The sequence below is a fragment of the Mastomys coucha genome, unplaced genomic scaffold, assembly GCF_008632895.1.
Source record: "Mastomys coucha isolate ucsf_1 unplaced genomic scaffold, UCSF_Mcou_1 pScaffold20, whole genome shotgun sequence".
Lineage (NCBI taxonomy): Eukaryota > Metazoa > Chordata > Mammalia > Rodentia > Muridae > Mastomys > Mastomys coucha.
Genome location: NW_022196903.1, coordinates 81,335,435 through 81,347,103, shown reverse-complemented (window position 1 = coordinate 81,347,103; position 11,669 = coordinate 81,335,435). Strand labels below are relative to the sequence as shown.

General features: G+C 46.4%; 1 protein-coding gene across 1 annotated transcript; it reads right to left on the bottom strand.

The window, feature by feature from the left end:
* Window positions 1-226: 226 nt before the first annotated feature.
* Window positions 227-2,006, bottom strand: Gp9 (glycoprotein IX platelet). Its single transcript, XM_031380910.1, has 2 exons — window positions 1,824-2,006; window positions 227-1,007 (listed from the first exon to the last, which is right to left on the bottom strand). Exons 1-2 carry the CDS (start codon window positions 1,884-1,886, stop codon window positions 462-464), a joined length of 609 nt encoding a protein of 202 aa, XP_031236770.1. The 5' UTR covers window positions 1,887-2,006; the 3' UTR covers window positions 227-461.
* Window positions 2,007-11,669: the final 9,663 nt, after the last annotated feature.

Below are 11,669 nucleotides of genomic sequence, written 5' to 3'. Positions count from 1 at the left end.
GGCCTGTGGGAGGAGGCTGCTGGCAGAGGCCATGAGAGTGGTCCCAGGACCTGGCTCAGGATGCCCAGAGATTATGGATTTGGTATGACGGGGTGGGAAACCTCCAGGGGAGAATAGCCTCGGTGCCAAGTTAAAACAAAATGAACCCAGGTTTCTAGAAGAAGCCACACTTAAGAAAATGACAAATTTGAGCTCATACAGAAAAGGCTGCGCAGAGGGTCTATTGTTGTCTTTTAAAATTACATTTATTTGTTGTGCATGCATGGCAAGGCTGTGGAGGTGAGATTCGGTTGTCTCCTGGGGAGTGAACCCAGGTCTTTAGACTGGGCAGCAAGTGTCTTTGCCCACTGAGTGGCCTTAGCCCGTCCCTCCCCCTGGCTTTTGATGGCATGGGCTGACTGGGGCTCATGCTTCTGGGGACCTGGCTTAGGTCTGGACTCTCTCTGGTTATTGGGCTAGGCTTAGTTCCGGGACTCTGTAAATGTGTTCAATAGACCAGCCAACAGAATCAGGCTCAGCACAGCCACAGCCACTAGAGACACATCCCACCACACCCCTGAATAGGCCCAGGATGGTGGCAGCTTCCAGCCGCAGCTACCCAGCTCATAGCCTGTCAGCTGGCCCAGTGGGCGCCTGGTGGCCAAGTCAGGGCTGGCACAGTACACGTGTAGCAGGGCCTCCGGCATGTGGTCCTCCAGCCAGAGGCGTAGGTAGGTGAGGCTGCAGTCACAGTGCCAGGGGTTGTGTGTCACATCCAGGTCCCACAGCTGAGGCATGTGGTCGAAGGCACCAGGTGGCACTGAACGTAGGCTATTGTTGGCCAGCAGGAGCTGGCGAGTGTGAGCTGGCAGCAAGGGCAGGGCTGTGAGGCCTTGCCCCTCACAGTTCACCTTTAACCCCATGGTTTCCAAAGACTGGCAGGTACAGGGCCTGGGGCAAGGCTGAGTATCTGTGGTCACAGGCCAGAGCAGAAACAGGAGCCCCCAGGTAGTCATCCAGCAGGCAGGCTGTGGGCAGAGCAATGAGATTAATGTTTGTTAGCCCGTACCAGGATACCTATGCTGGACAGGGTATATACCTTATCTCCAGGCCTCTGCAGAGTGTTGGGTACAGCCCAGGAAGTGTGGTAGAGAGGAACAGGATCTTCCTGGTCTCTGGCAGAGATCTAAGGCTCTGTTCAGATAGGGGAGCAGGTGACTGGTAAGGGACTCCAGTCTTAGTCCCTGGCCACAGAGAACAGGAAAGGTCTTTCTGGATTGTACCCAGTCCTTTGCCTGAGTCAGGAGTCAGGCTAGGGAATGCGTTCAACATCGTGGCCTCTCTCCCATGATGCCTGATTCAAAAAAACCTGCAGGGCTCACAGGGTGGCAGCTCAGAGTGGAACTCATAGACCTCTCTTGAAAGACACTCCTCTAGGCTAATGCCCAGAACTGGGAAAGAGAGGCTCAGAGAGGGAAAACACTTGCCCAGGGTCACCCAAAAGTCCATGGCAAAGTCCAGAGTCAGGAAAGTGTCTCATGACCACCTGGGTCTGCCTGGTTTGCAGCCCTTTCTCCTGGCTTAGGACTAGGGGCCATTTCCTCCATTTGCTCTCCCACCAGGGCCCACCTCATAGCTCGCTTCTGGGGGTGTTCACTGAATGACTCGTGAATCTTGATTCAGCCAAGTTGCCGGTTGACAACTTAGAGTGAATGATCCCCTACTTTCTGTCTTTTGGCTGAGAGAGTCCAGGGAGAGACAGAAGTGTTCCCCCCTCTTTCTGCCCGTTCAGCTGGAATGAACACCAGGCAGGATGTCATGCTGAAAATAAGGAGACTGCTTACCTGTGAGGTCTTGGCTGGGACACATCTTTTGTGGGCTGGTGCCATCCTGGTCAAGGCTGCCATGGTGGTGTGTGTGTATGAGCTGTGGGAGCTGGCAGTGTGGCTGCTGCTGCCTGATAGGAGGAAGGAAATGGTGAAAATAGCATGGCTTATCCCCTAAGTACAGCCTCGAGGGCTTGTCAGGGCCAGGAGGCACCCAAGGTCCTAGGGCCTTGGACATAGAACTGTAGACCAACCGCACCTTAAAGGAGGGGTACCACTGTACCACAAGCAGCCTGTGGTCTTGTGTGATGGGTCTGTGGGCCAATCAAGGTGCCCATGGCCTGCTGCTAGTAGGTGGGGAGGGCTTCCTGGAGGAGGAGAAGAGTGATGGCTGGCTGTAAGTTGTTCTTTGTAGATGTGGGCGATCAGGCACTTACCTCCCTGAGGTATGGGTGTGGATGTCTATTTATAGTGCTCCCTTTCTCTAAAGATGGTGAGGGAGGCTCCTTTCTCTCCATGGTGTCTTTTGCGCCTGTTGGGCCCTTCTCTTCCCTGTTTCTCACGGAGTTGTTGGTTTGCAGGGCTGAGCCTCTTGGAGACATGGGCCCAACTGCAACCGAAGACCGATATTTATCTCACGTTTACTTTTACAGCCTCTTCCATTTGAGTGTGATGTCTGTTTCCACTCCAGCTTCAGTTTAATTAATGGTTTTGGTATTACAAGATATTAATCAAAATCAGACCTAATGGTGAAATAGAATCATTATGCAATTAAAACTCAAATTTGCATTTTTATAACAAATCATAAAAACCCCACAGTTGTGAATATTAACCACGTCAATGGATTCTTAGCAGATGACAGAGTTCATGGGCACAGAAGGGGTGGGGAGCGAGGGCACTGGTGAAGCCCAGGCTAGAGTAACATCTGCTGGAGCTGAGACTTCTGGGACTATGAGAGGAAAGATGGACCACTGGGGAGAGGAGAGAGCCCTGACCAACCCTGTGGTCATGGCTGGTGTTGGCCAAGATCAACAAACACAGTAAAAGGACCCTGGCCCCTTGGTCTGGAGAGATTCAGACAGGTGTAGAGGTGGAGAGGGAAACTGAGACAGGGAGCAGCAGTGCCACCATCTAAGGCACAGGGACAGAGGCCGACATCGTGTCAGCAGGATAGAGGCCACCAACATGGTCTGCTGCTGGATCCTATGCACTCTTCATGGAGCCGAAGTCACTCTGGTCAGAGTCAGGGCAGAGGCTGACAGGGCCTCCTCTTATCTTACACAGGCCTCTTCCACCTCTGCAGACCAGCTGCTGTCCTTCCCTGTAGACAGCCTGTGGACCAGGCAGGTGACTGGGTCTCCCTCGGGGGCTATCAAAGCCCGGTGCTCTCTTTGCAGCATCTGTCCCCTTCTGCTTTCAGAATAAGGGCTGCCTATAGACAGAACTCTGGCTGGGTGAGCTCTGGTTCCCCAGGGCTGGCTAGGCCAGCTCTGGCCCCTGAGGTCATACCTGCCTGGAACCTACTTTCATGCTCTTGTGAGGACTTTGTCCCTGCTTGGCCTCATTCTCTGTGAGCTTTTCCCCTCTTTATGGTAGAGCCTTGGGCATCAGGAATCTTCACTGACCTGCCCATTTTCAGGGTAGTTGAGTTTTTCCTCAGGGTGAGTGGGGATCCCACAGCCCCCAGGCTGTGCTCTGGCCAGGTCTGTTCAGGTTCCTAAAACTTCCTTATTTTTAGCAGATAACAGTTGCAACAGCAAACACAGCAAAACACTCCACAAATAGTTTATTTTTCTTACAGGAAAATGTTCAAAACAATAGGAAGAAGAAAATTAAAATTTCTCTAACCCCAACATGAAGTAAGAATGCTTTTGGGGACTGGTGTTAAGGGTAAACTCAACACAGAACTCTCGAGTAACATGTACAAGGGCCCGGGTTTGGGGTCCCAGAGCCATATGGACAGCCATAGATAAGTATTTTTTTTTTCCTTGTCAAAATAGGTCATCCAGAGCCCCTTCTCTCCTGGACGCTCTGGTTTCCACTGTGACTGAAGCCACATCCACAGCATCTGTCACGGAGGCTCAGCACTGCTGTGTGGGTGTGGCTTCCTCAAGGAATCCTCTTATCTGGTTTGCACAGGGCCTTTGTGGTGCTGAGAGGATTGGAGATGTCCCCCTCCCTGGGGCTCTGGAACTGTGGCTGAGCACAGATAGGATTACAAACAAGGACTGTTCAACGTTAGAACAGTGGTTTAGCCATCACAAGCTGCCATACTAAATATTCCTTTTTTTTAAGACAAGGTTTCTCTGGCTGTCCTGGAACTCACTCTGTAGACCAGGCTGGCCTCGAACTCAGAAATCTGCCTGCCTCTGCTTCCCAAGTGCTGGGATTAAAGGCTTGCGCCACCACCGCCTGGCGTAAATATTCTTTTAATGCTATGTACAAATAATAAAAACTGCCTAGAGCTGTTATACAGGTCCTTACTCCCCACCCTCCCTTGGAGACAGGGTTTCTCTGTGTAGCCCTGGCTGCCTGGATCTTACTCTGTAGACCAGGCTGGCCTTGAATTTAGAAATCTGCCTGCTTCTGCCCCTGGAGTTCTGGGATTAATCTTGACAGCCTTGGGCGGAGGACTGTCAATCCAGTGGCTCAGCCCTTCGTTTGTGGTTGTCTTGGGCTCTTCTCACAGCAGTCCTGCTAAACTGGGCACTGACTGCCTGGAGGAAACCACACCTGACCACAACAGCTTTCTGCCAATACAACTCCAGCCTTTACTAGTTCTGTGAACTCCAGCAGCTATTTTTATCCAGATCAGATGGGCCTCAAACTCCCTATGTAGTTGAGGAAGATCTCAAACCCCTGGTCCTTCTGCCTCTACTTATCAAGTGCTGGGATTGCAGGTGTGTGCCACACTATGTCCCACTTAATGAGATAATTCTCATTTTTATTCTCATGCCTTCCTCTTCAGGATAACTTTCGCTATTCTTGCTCTCTTGTAGTTCTGCACATTAAAAACATATACTTTAAAAAAAATTTGCCGGGCAGTGGTGGCGCATGCCTTTAATCCCAGCACTTGGAAGGCAGAGGCAGGTGGATTTCTGAGTTCAAGGCCAGCCTGATCTACAGAGTGAGTTCCAGGACAGCCAGGGCTATACAGAGAAACCCTGTCTCGAAAAAAAAAATTTATTTCATGTTTATGGAGTGTTTTGCCTGCATGTGTATCTGCACCACATGTGTGCCTGGTACCTGCAGAGGTCAGAAGAGACACTGAATCATTTGGAACTTGAGTTATAATGATTGTGAACCCATGTGGGTTCTGGGAACTGAGCACAAGTCCCCTGAAAGAGCAAAAAGTACTCTTAACTAATTAGCCTCTCTCCAGTTCTTTTGTAGAAATTTTAATATTTTTTCTATTGCCATGGAGAAAGTCATTGATATTTTAGATAAGACTTGCATCAGCACTATATAGGTCACTTTGGGCCGTATGGCCCTTTAGCATCATGGATTCTTTGGATCTATGAACATGGATTTTCTTTCTAGTTTTTGTGTCCTCTGATTTTCCTCTTTATTTTCTTTTTACACTTATTTTATGTGTGTATGTATGTGTGCATCTATGTATATGGGTATATGTATGTGTGTATGTTTTTGTGTGTGTGTTTGTGTATATGTATGTATATACATATATATGTATGTGTATATGTATGTATGTATGTGATGTATGTGTATATGTGTGTGTGTATGTGTGTGTGCAAGCATGTAGCATGTATGCATGCTGTGAAAGGCAGGGAACTACTAGCAGGAGTCAGTTCTCTCCTTCCTCTATGCGGACTCTAGACTTGGAGCACAGGTTGTTAGGTTTGGTGGCAATCAGCATTACCTGCCAGCTTGTCATCTCTTTTATTGAAAACTGCACTGAAGGCTAGGCAGCGGTGACACACATCTTTAATCCCAGCACTTGGAGGGCAGACACAGGAGAATATCTGTGCACTGAACACTAAATGTTCACCTTTACAATAAACAAACACAGTAATTGTCATACAAAAAGGAAACATACTTCAAAAAGCCATTGTTTCTCTACTGGGCACAGCTTTAAGTTTTTATTTTGTCACAAAAAAAAAGAGGAATATATTCTTCTCTAATTTTTGAAATGTATTTTCAGATTTATTTGTTTTATTCTCTGTATATGAGTGTTTTGCCTGCGTGTATGTCTGTGTGCTCCATGCTTGCAGTGTCCACATAGTTCAGAAGAGCGCATCAGATCCATGGAACTGAAGTTACAGAGGGCTGTGAGCCACCATGTGGGTGTGGGGAGTCGAACCCAGGGCCTCTGGAAGAGCAGCCAATGCTCTTAACTTCTTTCACCAGGGTCTTTTTAAATTTTGAATATTCAGCAAGCACATCATGCACATGGACTGTTGCCTTTTTGTTTTTGTTTTTTGTTTGTTTGTTTGTTTTTTTGTTTTTTTTTTTCGAGACAGGGTTTCTCTGTATAGCCTTGGCTGTCCTGGAACTCACTCTGTAGACCAGGCTGGTCTCAAACTCAGAAATCTGCCTGCCTCTGCCTCCCAAGTGCTGGGATTAAAGGCGTGCGCCACCACTGCCCGGTGGACTGTTGCCTTTTTAATGCAGAATAATTTTATTATAGCAATATATACAACTAAGTGTAACTAAATGCTTATAAGCAAACTATATAAGATGATAGATGGCATTATTTTAGGCTCAAGAAAATACTCTTTCGTTTTGTTTTTCTTTTCTTTTTTCTTTTTTAAAGATGTATTTATCTATTTCATGTATGTTGGTACATAGGACCTCTGGAAGAGCAGTCAGTGCTTTTAACTGCTGAGCCATCTCTCTAGCTCTTATTTTGTTTTTCAAGACAGGATTTCTCCATGTAACAGCCCTGGCTATCCTGGAACTTGTTTTGTAGTCTAGGCTGGCACTCACAGAGATATCTCTGCCTCTGCTAAAATTAAAGGTGTGGGCCCTTATGCCTGGCTATACTTTACATAACTAATGAGTTCATCACTCATCCATAAACACAAGGGATTGGAACTTACACGTGTTTTTGTTAAAGGCATGCAAGAGCCACTCTCCTTTCCTTAATTTATAATCCCAGCATTTTCATGCACTCTAACAGTTACGCACTCTCCAAGTCTTTTATTATGAAAAGAAATACTTGCACCAAAGGGTGAGAGCTCCAGTACTTGGGAGACAGAGGCAGGAGAAATTGCCTCAACGTTTGAGGCCAATATGATCCACATGGTAGGATCCAGGACAGCCAGGGCTACACAGCAAGACTTTATCTCAGAAAAAAAGACAGGAAGACCAACAGAGTCAACTAACCTGGACCCTTGGCAGAGGCCCGTGGCACATAGCGCTGCTTTATCTGGCCACAGTGGGAGAGGACATGTACAGAGACTTGATGTGCCAGGGTGGGGGGATACCGAGAGGGGCCAACCCTCTCAGAGGAGAAGGGGAGGGGGATGGATGGAAGAAGGACTCTGTAAAAGGGAGACTGGGAGGGGAGACAGCATTTGGGATATAGATAGATAGATAAATAGATAAGTATATATATGTGTGTATATATATGTATGTGTGTGTGTATCTATTTATGTATGTATGTATGTATGTTTGTACGTATATATGCCAGTGCCAAAGAAGGCTTTTTTGTTTGTTTTTTTCGAGACAGGGTTTCTCTGTGTAGCCTTGGCTGTCCTGGAACTCACTCTGCCTCCCAAGTGCTGAGATTAAAGGTGTGTGCTACCACTGCCCAGCAAGAAGGCTTTTCAAAAAAAATTTTTTTTTTTTTAAAGATAGAGTTTCTCTGTGTAGCCTTGAATGTCCTGGAACTTGTTCTGTAGACTAGGCTAGCTTCAAACTCACAGAGATATGCCTGCCTCTGTCCCTGCCTCTGCCTTCCAAATGCTGAGATTAAAGGCATGTTGACCACCAAGCCTGGCTGAAAGAGCTTTTTAACACCAAGTATGAAGCACACAGCCATAAACAAAACAAATATCTTGAATTACTTAAGCTTTCAAATAAAAGTGGGGGAAGAGTTTGAGAAATTGGCTAATATCAACAGAATCTCTTTGTATCTTACAAGACTTCTTTGATTGAAAAAAAAAAAAACAATCCAAAAAGCCCCACAAGTTAGGAGAAGATCTCATGTTACTTGCTGCTGTTAAAATGTAGAAATAGTTCATGGGAATAAGCATGGGAAAGAAATGATAAAAATCCCCTTCTTTGAATGATGCTGTTTCTAAGAGAATTTCTGAAATTAGTAACCAACAGTTCTATCAGTGTATTAGCAGATTATGGGCACTTCAAAGTCTGTACTTCCGGTAGATGAAACCACTCTTTCTTTTATTTACTTATTTGTTCATTTAAAAAGATTTGTCACTGGGCAGTGGTGGCGCATGCCTTTAATCCCAGCACTTGGGAGGCAGAGGCAGGTGGATTTCTGAGTTAGAGGCCAGCCTGGTCTCGAAAAATCCAAGAAAAAAAATTTTGTTTATGTGTCTGTGTATTCAGCAGGTGCACATGTGAGGCCAGAGGGGTGTCAGGTGCTCTGGAGGTGGAGTTATGGTGGGTGTGCATCATTGGAACCTAGGTCCTCTCCAAGAGTAACAAGTGCTCTGCTCTGTTGTTCCTCCTCTCCACTGCTCTTCCCTTCCCTTCCTCCCCTCCTCTGCCCTTCCTTTCTCCCTTCTTCCCTTCTATCTGTCTCTTTCCTATCCGAGGCAGGGTTTCACTGTGTAACCCTGGCACTGGAACTCCATGTAGACCAGGTGGGCCTGGAACATACAGAACCTGAATACTGGGATAAATGGCTGTGCTTGGTCCTGTGCTTGGCAACACGTGCATGTAGCAACAGTCAAGAGACTGTTGAGCCATCTCCTCGGCCCCAGTTTGTTGGGTTTATTTCCTGAGACAAGGTCTCAGATAACTCACACTGGCCTTGCACTTGTTATATAGCCAAGGATGACCTTGAATTTCTGATTCTCCTGCCTCTGTCTTCAAAGTGCTGAGCTTCTAGGTGAGCATCTCCTTGCCTAGCTGAACAACTGATATATATATATTTTTTACTTTATGTAAGATATGTCTATAAAGGGCACACATAAAGAATTGCTGTCTTATTGCTGTTTGGAAGGAGTGCAGAGGGGGAAATGCCTTGAAGTTGATGAATTTTTCACATCTGAAGTGAACAGTGGGAACACCACATCGGTTTGTCCAGCCAGGGCTGGAGGGATGGTGGTGAGAACGTTGGGTTTGCAGCTACAGTTAAAGCCATGAGCATAGTGCATTTACTTTCTGCCTGGTCCACCAGGAGGCACTCAGAGCAAGACAATATCACTAGCACTAAATGCTGCAGTTTGCTGTCTAGACTACCAAAGCCAGCAGCGTGTGAGAGGAGCCCTAGCAGCCACCTGCTTCAAACCCTGGCAAAGACATGGTCCTGGTTCACCAAAGCTTATTATTTCATGCAGAGAGAGGGGTGGAGTTTAAACAGACTATGGAAATTCAAAGATTAGGTTTTTAAAGTGTGTGTGTGTGTGTGTGTGTGTGCGCGTGTGTGTGCGTGTGTGTGTGTGTGTGTGTGTGTGTGTGTGTGTGTGTGTGTGGTCTGGCACATGCACACATGTATGTGGGTGTGAGTGCCTGTGCACACACTCAGAGGCCTGAGAAGGATGCAGCCCCGCTGTATCACTTTCTGCCTTCTTCTTTTGACACAGGGTGTCTTACTGAAACCAGAGCTAGGCTGGCAGTTAGGATGCCTGAGGGGCGCCCCACCCACTGCTGGGGTTATAGCTGAGCCCTCCTTTGAGTCCTGGAGTCCAAACTCAGGTGCTGTGATTGCCCTTAGACATCGCTAGTTTGGCCTTTGTTCTGGATGCTGAGTTAATTTCTCCTCTTGTTGCTGTTGCTGATTCCTCCACTGATATTAGAATCATTGTCATCAAATTTCCATTAAGGACAGGTTTTATTTGTTTGTTTTTATTCACTTTATGTCCTGATTGCTGTCCCCCCTCAGTTACCCCCTCCCATAGTCACTCCCCCCACCTCCCTTTCCTCTCACTCTCCTCTGAGAATGTGGATGCTCCTCCTGGGTATCCCCCAATTTTGGCACATCAAGTCTCTGTGAGGCTAGGCACACCCTCTCCCACTGAGGCCAGATAGGGCAGCCCAGCTAGAACAGATCCCACAGACAGGCAACAACAGCTTAGGGATAGCTCCTCACTTTAGTTGTTTGGGGGACCCACATGAAGACAAAGCTGGGCATCTGTTACATATGTGCGGTGAGGCCTAGGTCCAGCCTGTTTATGTTCTTTGGTTGGTGGTTCAGTCTCTGAGAGGCCCAAGGGTCCAGGTTAGTTGACTCTGTTGGTCTTCCTGTGGAGTTCCTATCCCCTTCAGGGCCCTCAGTCCTTCCTCCAACTCTTCCATTAGGGTCCCCAAGCTCCATCCTCTGGTTGGCTGTGATTCTCTGTATTTGTCTAAATCAGCTGCTTGGTGGAGCCTCTCAGAGGACAGTCATGCTAGACTGTCTGCAAGCTTAAAAGAGTATCATTAATAGTGTCAGGGATTGGTGCTTGCCCGTGAGATGGTTCTCTAGTTGGGCCAGCCATTGCTTGGCTATTGTCTCCAAGGTCTCACTATATAGCATTCTTAGGTATGAATCAACTGTTACTACTGTTTCAAAGTAATCTCATTTAATAAATTTTTCTCTTTACTACATATTTTCAATCTATCTGTCTGTCTGTCTATCTATCTATCTATCTATCTATCTATCTATCTATCTATCTATCTATCTAGTCATTCCTCCTTTTTGTCTTGTTCCTCTAGAGAATGCTGACTAGTACAGAAGCCCTTACTTGAACCACACCAACTCCTTCAAACACCTTTTTAGAATACTTGGTTGGTGCTGAGCAGTGCCAGGTCAGGGGTCAGGTCAGAGGACAGGTCAAGGGTCTTCCGTGCTTCCCCATGTTACTCTTTTTTGTATGTTTTCATTTTCTTAAAAAAAAATCTGCAACTATATTTTTTAATTTTTTCTTGAGACAGAGTCTCTCTACATAGCCCTGGCTATCCTAGAACTCTCTGTGGAGATCAGGCTGGCTTCTAACTCACAGAGATTTGTCTGCTTCAGTCTCTGGAGTGTGGGAATAAGAGTAAGCTACACTGGCACTTCACTGAGTTCACTTATGAGTTGTAAAATCTTTTAAAATGCAATAGTTAGTATTATCTATTACACATAGATAAAGCTACATTATCTATGTGGATAATTTAACTTCTTTCTCCCTGATTTGGATGCCATTTCTTTCTTTCTCTGGCCTAAATGCCCTTGGTAAGACTTCCTGTACTATATCAAATGAGAGGAAAAGAGAGACAGCTTTCAGTCCTCAGAGCGAATGCTCCAGCTTGCCCCCGTTGGTGTGACACTATCGTCTGTTTCTCATGAGTGGCTTTTGGCATCATGTGTTTCTTCTGTACCTAATTCATTAAGAGCTTTTCTCCTGGGGCTGGAGAGATGGCTCAGTGGGTAAGAGCACTGACGGCTCTTCCAAAGGTCCTGAGTTCAAATCCCAACAACCACATGGTGGCTCACAACCATCTGTAATGAGATCTGATGCCCTCTTCTGGTGTGTCTGAAGACAGCCACACTATACTCACATAAATAAAATAAATCTTTTAAAAAAAAGAGCTTTTCTCATGAAGCTACGCTGAATTTTCTCAAATATTTTTGCTGTATCTGTTGAGATGATCTACATATGGTTTTTGTCCTTTATCATGTTGAGTTGTATCATGATTTGTGATTTGTATGTGCAAACCATCCTTACATCTCTGGTATATGTATCCCTTTTT

Coding starts and splice junctions, on each gene's coding strand:
- Gp9 (XM_031380910.1), bottom strand. CDS start 1,886: ATGGCAGCCTTGACCAGGATGGCACCAGCCCACAAAAGATGTGTCCCA. Junction 1,008..1,823: donor TCCCAGCCAAGACCTCACAG/GTAAGCAGTCTC, acceptor CTCTGCCCACAG/CCTGCCTGCTGGATGACTAC.